The sequence below is a fragment of the Alternaria atra genome (genome assembly GCF_907166805.1).
Source record: "Alternaria atra isolate CS162 genome assembly, contig: 24, whole genome shotgun sequence".
Taxonomy (NCBI): domain Eukaryota; kingdom Fungi; phylum Ascomycota; class Dothideomycetes; order Pleosporales; family Pleosporaceae; genus Alternaria; species Alternaria atra.
In genome coordinates this window covers 389,996-398,428 of record NW_025091322.1, presented here as the reverse complement: position 1 = coordinate 398,428, position 8,433 = coordinate 389,996, and the positions used below count along the sequence as shown (strand labels likewise).

The 8,433-nt window shown below is 49.4% G+C and overlaps 1 protein-coding gene across 1 annotated transcript; it reads right to left on the bottom strand.

Moving 5' to 3' along the window:
* Positions 1 to 254: 254 nt before the first annotated feature.
* On the bottom strand, positions 255 to 1,029 carry ALTATR162_LOCUS5036 (uncharacterized protein; the record flags this gene model as incomplete). Its single annotated transcript, XM_043312652.1, has 2 exons — positions 255 to 693; positions 752 to 1,029. The coding sequence occupies 2 exons, from the start codon at positions 1,027 to 1,029 to the stop codon at positions 255 to 257; spliced, it is 717 nt and encodes a 238-aa protein (XP_043168587.1).
* Positions 1,030 to 8,433: the final 7,404 nt, after the last annotated feature.

The following is an 8,433-nucleotide window of genomic DNA, read 5'->3' as shown; positions in this document are numbered from 1 at the left end:
ATCCGCGCTTGCTCATTTCCTGTATCAAGAACTATGCAGGTAGGGAAGTATGGTCAAGACGAGGCCCTGGGTATTCGCCAACCTCAAGCTGTACTGGGCTGAGTCTCTCCCATAGACCCCTCGTATTTGTTCTATCCCTGCTAATCGCCCGGTTTCTTGTGCACTCCGAAGAAGCCGGCCATCTGATTATCGCTATGTCGTTACGGCCACCGACTCATGCCATCTATGCCCTCGATCTTTCCATATCTCCCCGATCAGTCTCTTCTTACTTCCCACTTCCTCTCAACTGCGATAGCGTGGTCTGGACTGGCTAGTACCTGCTGTTGTTGGTGCTTGTAAACAGACGAGACGTGAACCATGTGCGAAGGCTTGATAGGTTGCAGCTCAACTTGCGAAGAAGTATCGTTGTTGTCCACCAATTCGGAGAACGTGGCAGTCGGGTCGAGACCATGTGTTTCACTTCCTTTCTTTGAAAAAAGACTAGTTTGCCTGCTACTGCCGTACTGATAGCTGGAGTGGGTGATCTTCCTTGACTTCCCGAACAAAGGACGCATGAGGGGAATGCACGCCAGAGCGATCGCGACCGCAGGCTCGAGACCGGAAAGGATTGTGGCAAGCACACCGCCGTACGTCATGTCCGCGAAGTCTAGGCCAGGCAGCAGCGCTTGTCGGTATATAGTAATGGCCCAGGTTCTGCCCCAAATGTCAGCATCAATAACAGAAGATGAGCTGTGCAGCGGCGCGCACTTACCCTGTTCCAATGCTGAGTAGGGCCATCGCGGCTAACTTCTTGCGCCAAGCCAGCCGCAAGTTGTAGAGATATGGCATTGGCAATACGATGATCACGGCATCCCTGATGAGGTTGACGAGCCCCATTGCGAAGTAAAACGCCGGTTGACTACCGCAAGTTCCTGGTAACGTAAAGTCCCAATTCCTCGCGAGCGGTCGGCATATCAACAAAGCAGCGATGATGTCGGCAATGTTCCACGTTACGATCAGAGCACCGAGAATACGGGCCCACTTCAACATAGATGACGTTGGTATCAGTGCCGCGTGCATCAATAAAACCGACAATTTGCTGAAACACACAGTGGCATTCCACAGCATCGAAAAAGACATTATTCCCTACAGCAAAAAGATAGTCAGAGGTTGCGAAGTCAGGAAGGGCCACTCGTTGGTCTCACCTTGAAGAAGAAGGTTGCCGTCTCAGGTCCAAAGCGTTGGTAAATCTCCATGGTATGGAATCCAAAGCCGCCATGTATAACCAATGAGATGCAGCAAGCGTGCAGTGCAGTGTTCCATAGCTGGTAGGTATGTCAGAACAGATGTGATTTTCTTATGCGATGTTTGACCTACTAAGGCTGCGATAATGCAATAATCACTGTAATCGATTCTGTTCCCGATGCTTTTGGCGACAAGACGCAGACCCACAGAGACAATGGCTATCAAGATAGAGATGGAGGAGGTCACTAGAATGCTGACTTGTTGGCCATTCTCGATGGAGATCATTCCCGTTATAATAAGATGAAGTTTGGCTTGGTGAATCTGTTGTGTAAATGTGTCCAAGGAGCGAAAAAGCTCAAACAGTTGCAGTTGTGCTCATTTATGCGGGACAGGAGTTCAAAATGTGGTCATGGAATTGCTTTCTCGAGTGTGCATGCACCGACTTGAGCTCACAACATCCCGAAGGAAGTGCTTTCTGTTCAATACCTGGGACATTGAGGGGCGGCTCATGGACTCGACAGCTTGGGGCTGATAACCAACAGCGACATGAGATACTATATGAACCAATGGGAGCGAGTCCGCACACTCCGCCTCTGCATATGCTATTTATTGTGGGTTGGTGACAGCGTTGCTTTTTTGGGGGTCGTGCTTACGCGGCATCTGCGGCCCGTGGAAACCGGGGCCTAGTGCATGCACGTGTCTCAGCTCACAACTCTCTCGTCCACACCACCACCACCGCGGAACTACAATGCATCTTCTTCAAGCTCTTTAACTTGCCTGCCGCGATTCCTGGATTACTTCTGGGTTTTTCAATCTCCGCAAGAGCTTGCCCCGCCAAGAGAGGTGTAACAAGACAAGCGTCTGCGACGCAATCTCGTTTTCCCTGTCCATCTCTGTATCACAAGCGTTAGCGCCAGTTCCAGCCGCTCTGACTGCGAAGTCGCATCGAAGTCATCCAACGCCTAGCGCTCCCCCCCCTCCTTTTTTTGCTTTTCGGCAGGCCTGCCATTATTCCCTGCTCCGGTTCCACAGATGGAACCTGATCAGCTCGAACCGGGTGGGAAGATTCCGTAGTCAGGGTGAGTTAGCAGACCTGTCAACAATCAAGCTGCAAACAAGCACTTGATTGAGGCTTGACGAAAACTGCAAGTCAATCAAGTCAAGCCTCCGCCTAGTAATTTTGCAATCAATCAAGCCTTAGTGGCAAAGGCTTGATTGATTGGCTTGATTGGCTTGGTGTTTTAGCGTTAATTTTGGTGAGGCTATTAAGTTTGCTGTGTAAGCTATCACGCAACAGTTTCATGGTGTTGAGTCTCGCTTACCGATACTAGTACTAATAACGTTAGTTAGCTATACTTCCACGACGACCTTTACGTGATCACATTCTTTTTAGAGCCGCTAAAGCCTACTAATTCGCGTATACCAACGCGTTATTTCGTGTTATACTTGCCTCTATCGTCGCTATGCCGCCTAATCAACCCCCCAAACGTCCGCGCAGAGACGCGTTTACACCAAACAAGCGCGCTAGAGTCGCTGCTCGTGGTACAGAGTCGCAGCCTATCGACGTCGACAAGAGCCAACAGCCAGCTCAGCGTCTATCACCACGCAAAGCCCTGGCGACTGCCGCGTCCCAGGCCACCGAGCCGCCCACCTTCGAGTTGCAGTTGCGCGAGAGCCAGCCTGAAGCCGCTATCGTAGCACTAACTGAGGGCAGCAGCGCCGCGACGGTTGCTACAACTGAGGATGACGAGGACGGCAATAAGGATAGGGACAAGGGTCCTGATGAGCGCTTTGCCGATAACTTTGACGGCATAGACTGGTCGCGTTTGCCGCTATATTGCAAGCCTGTAGCCACCCAGAAGCAGCGCAAAAGCTGGATATACCGCTATGGATACCGCGTTGCGCTTATCAAGGACCCCGATCGTCTCTTTTTCGTCTGTCGCTATTGCCACCAGCGCAAGTGGATAGACGCTGGGCAGGGCGGTATATACGAAACGAGGCTATCAACAACAACCTCAGCCCGCCATCTTGAGCAAGTTAGACGCGGCCATAACCTTACAGCTCCTAGTAAAACGCACAGCACAATGAAGGCAGGCAAAGGCGGCCTGCGCGCCCTATTAAAAGCCGCTAGCGTTAAGGTATCGCAGGGCCTTGCTAATGAGCTTGGGGGCTTTGATTGTCAGGCCTTTCGACATGCCGCAGTCGCCTGGCTTGTCGACGGCAACCACCCGCTCTCTGAGTTTCAAAGGCCTGCATTTAGACAGATGCTTAAAGCTGCAAACGTAGAGGCAGCTACGGCGTTGTGGACGTCTCACGCAAGCGTTTCACGGTACGTGATGCGTCGTTTCGACTTCATGTTACCCCAGGTTGTCATTGATCTGTCGAAGGCCCTTAGCAAGATTCACATCAGTTTTGACGGTTGGACAACAAAGGGCGGTAAACGCGGCTTCTTAGGCGTTGTTGCGCACTACGTTAACAGCGCTGGTGACCTTATAGACCTCCCTATCGCGCTGCCCCAACTAACGGGCGCCCATACTGGCGAGAAGATTGCAGAGGTTGTTAGCAAAACTCTGCAGCAGTTCGGCATCAACTCGCGTACTGTTGGCTACTTTATGCTCGACAACGCTACTAATAACGATACTGCTGTCCTTAGCATCGCGCAGCAGATAGGCTTAAATGCTGCCCATCGTCGCCTCCGCTGCGGTGCTTATACTCTTAACTTGATTGGTTAGGCTTTACTTTGGGGCAGCAATAACGATGCGTATGACAACGATAGCAGCGAGCTTGCTGTTAAGAGCGAGTTGTTACGCAACTGGCGCGAGGATGGGCCACTTGGCGTACTTCTTAGCGTAATCAACTACATCAAAACGCCGCAGCAGCTCGAGCTTTTTGAAAAGTTCCAGCGCCTAGCCAACGCTGAGCTGCCCCCTGATCAGCGCGAAGTACTTGCGCCTGCTAAGCCAGTCGTCACGCGCTGGAACTCGTATTGTTCAGCGTTTGAGCGTGCTGTTGAGTTGCAACCGGCGTTCAACTCGTATATCGCGTATCATATCGACAATCAGCTTGCTGCTGACAGTCACGCCAGAACCCGTAGAAATAAGACGCCCGACGCGCCTACATGGATGAGATCGGGCGGGCTTACAGCAAATGATTGGGCTGTCGTGAACGACTATATTGAGGTTCTCCAGCCGCTGAAGTCAGCTACAAAACGGCTCGAGGGCCGCGGTACAAGCGGCCGTTTTGGAGCGATATATGAAGTATTGCCCGTCTTCGAATACTTACTTGGAGAGTTTGAGCAGCGTTACAAGCCGTACGAGCTCGTCGATTACGAGGCAACTGGTGCTCCTGAGGATCACCTCGCGATCAACTTGAAGGTGGCGTAGGCAAAACTCAATAGATACTATCAAAAACTCGACGAGTCGCCCGTATACTACGCCGCTTGCTGCTTCCACCCGTACTACAAGCAATATTGTGATCGCGCTTGGCGTGACAAGCCCGGATGGATTGCTCGCGCAAATGAGTCCTTCCAGCAACTTTGGGGCAGTTACCAGGTATCCCGGAGCCCGAGGAGTCGCCCAAGAGAGCGCAAGTCCAACGCTATTGACGACGCTATCGCGGCAATCATGGAGGACCCATCGTCTGACAGCGACGAGGGCTTTGACGAGTACCAGCGGTGGCGAGCTTTTGAACCAAAATGGACGAAGACCATGTTTGAGAGCCCCGACAGCAATCCGATAAAGTATTGGATTGCTCTACGACCAAAATATCCCAACCTCACACGCCTTGCGATCGATATATTGACGATACCTGCTAGTAGTTGCGAGTGTGAGCGTATGTTCAGCGAGCTCGGCGATCTACTTACTCCTCAACGTCGCAAAATTAGTCCGCAACTACTCGCCGCGTTGCAGTGTATACGGACCTGAAAGAGTACAGGCGCCGCAATTGCTGGAGCTGTTACGGAGTCTCAACTCAGCGATAAGCAGCTAGACCAGCTATACGAGCTTGCACAATGGACTGAGTATAGCAACGACAACGATTGAAGCGGATTAGTATATCTAACAGCGCAGCTGGACTATAGTTAACTACTTCGCTTAACAGCTGGTTTCTCCACCAAAAAGAGCCCAACTCGCGAACCGTACTGTTCCGCAAACGCTGCCGAGATCGATCGATACACCTCCCGCTGCCCAGCACGCAACAATCAACTCCATACGGAGCTACGATCTCGCAATTGACGTCGGTTGACGCTGCTCGTTGCCCACTCCCCACCTCACCACCTCACCACCAGCGCCGGCGAGCTCGTCAACTCCACGATAGTTACTACAACTGGATCACGCGATTACGGCTGTATATATACTTAATCAAGCTACTTATCTCTATCACGAAACACTAGCTTAGTGTAGTTGCTCGCTCCTGCTAGACGTTGAATTGTATATAGGAGATTCGTCGCTCCTGTACACCTAGCACCTCCGGGTGATCCTTTACCAATACGAAACCGTGTTCCGCAACCTCTACAGTATACTAGGTAGTGACTAGTGGTTTTTTCAAAAAAAAAGTTTTTAGGACTACGATGGGTATGCAACTCAATACATAGGTATATTAGGACGGCTGCAATTTCGAAACACGCCTACGGACGCTATTATATGCCTCTTTTTTGCACCAACTCCAATACAACCACCTGTCTAAGATCTCACGATACCTGCCTAATCGGGTAACTAAAACTGCAAGTATTTGTCAAATCACCAATCAAATATGCCTGTTTCGGCCACCAAGTCAATCAAGTCAAGTACAACACTAAAAGAACTCCAAACAAGCCAAATACGAGCTTCATATTTGATTGACTTGATTGTTGACAACTCTGCTAACGGTACTAGGTAATACCGTCTTGTGCTTTGGCTACATGTATCTCTTTTGGTACCTAATGCGTGGGATGATCTTCCCATCTCCCGAAACCTACGATGCCATCCCAGGGTGGCTTCGTCCGTCTCCGAACCAACTCTTCATGCCGCATATCAGTACCGTTGACTTTATAGTCTGGCCCGCTTTCCGCGAACTTGCTGTTTAGATCCCCGCTATGCAGGAGCGCATGGAGTGGCTCATGGACATGAGTATCAACATAAAATGCGAATGGTCATACACCATAGGCGAAGCGCTGTGCAAAACCCAAAAGACAGGGCAAGCAGATTTATGTGATGCAGCGAGAAACGTTGTGAGAGACTTGGTGAACTGGAGTGTTGGACCAAGTTTCAGGGGGTACGTTAGCAATGCGGACTCATATGTTAGAATCAGGACGGAGATGTATTGAACGTATGTGGGTTAGAAAAAGCAAAGACGCATCGGGAAGTGGATGGCGACGGGATCCCGTGTGATGCGAAAGGACCAAGCAACCAAGACCCGCACTGCGGTCGAGACACGAAGTACTTAACGAGCGGAAGCGGAGTCCTACTGAGAATGCGGTCATGACGTTACGGAAAGAGGAGAAATTGATACTATTAAAGCATACTACATGAATTTTCAAGTCGACTTATGAACAGCGTTCTGAAACTACGATAAAACTAGGCGAAACGAGGAGATGATGTGAAAAACCTGCTATCCTCAATCGAACGACTATCGTGATACAATCACGGCCCGAGTGTAGCACTTGCCTTCTGGAAGATCGAAATCAATTCCTCAAAATCATCAACGAAACTAAACTCTGCCGATCGACCAAGTCTGAAGTGCTAGCTTAGGAAAGGCTAAAGCGGTTTCACTGAAACCTATACCGCAGGCCAATATGATCGTCTAGAGCTTTGTTAAGTCTTCTAGTAAGCCAATTAGGGCGAAGGGTACAGGCGGAGTAAAGCTGTGGAGTTTTCATACGCTTAAAATTTAACATTGTTGATACAGCCTTACGATATGTGCTACTCAGCTATACCTCCCTACTTCCAGCAGCAAAGTTGTATATTAAGTATTGTACTTTCTTCTCTGTTCTCCCTAGCGTCTTCGTATCTAAGCACGTAATAGGTATACTCTAAGTGTAATCTCTATATACTCTAATTTCTGTAATTTTGATATAGAAGTACCTCTTACAGTATAGCAGCTTTGTTACGTTATTAATCGGTAGTAATAGTAAGCCTTCCCTCCTAAACTAGCTTTATATTGTAAGACGTACTAGCTAATTGATGTCAAAAGCACTTTTAGCGACCTAATTGCTAACAAACTAATACGTAAGAAGTAGCCTAACAACACCTGTCCCCTTTTAAGTTTACCTAGGTAGATAGAGCGACTGCGAGACTTCCCTTGATGTCGCGCTTGAAATGAATCACAGATGCTTCACCACAACAGGATCCAGCTGTCTGATATGTTTTGTGGCCAAAGAAGCTGCAATGTTATTTAACAACGGTCTGGTAGAGGTGCTGCTTCGCCCGGTCATTTTTTGTGGTGCCTTCAGGGGATTATATTGGCGAGGCGAGATTCGAACGGGCAGTGCCTGCTTGCATTAGCAAATCTGCTGCGAACTTTGAAGTTACGGGCAGGCATCTGCACGCTGGAATTTCGAGTCTATTGTGTTCATGATCACTTTTTGTTTCTCGCTGATATATACACCTACACCCCATATTTTGAGTATGGTAGCACCTTCCGTTACTGGACTGAATATCTGCAAACCTCTTTTCTCGTTAGCAGCTAGCCTATCAGAAATAGTACTTAAAGTCAAAAGGCTAGTGTCGTTCCTTCATTTATACCAACCGGGGCAAACGCGTCTTGTTGCAAGCTTGAGAACACCTATGTCAGTGTGGGAAATATTCCATTATTATGTTATCTATTCTCCAATCTTCTATAGATTGTCTTGCATCTTGGCATAACATGGTTTACCCTGTCCGTGCACTCAATGCACGCCGTCAGTCAGTGCACGCGATCGCGATTTCGTCCCAACTTCACACCCCCCCACAACTCAACGTCACTATGACTATGGAAGAAGCCCTTGCAGAGCTAGATGCTCTTGACTCTAGTGAAGAGTTTTGCTATGCAACAATAGCTAAAAAGCATGGTGTTGCGCGCTCAACGTTGTCGCGCAAGCACCGAGGTGTCAGCGGGTCGCGAGCGGAGGCAAGTTTAGCACGGCGCAATCTTCAGCCAGAACAGGAGGCAGAGCTTGTGAAGTACATAGAGAGGCTGACTGAGCGAAAATTGCCTCCCACAAGAGAGATGGTGCAGAATTACGCGTCTGACATC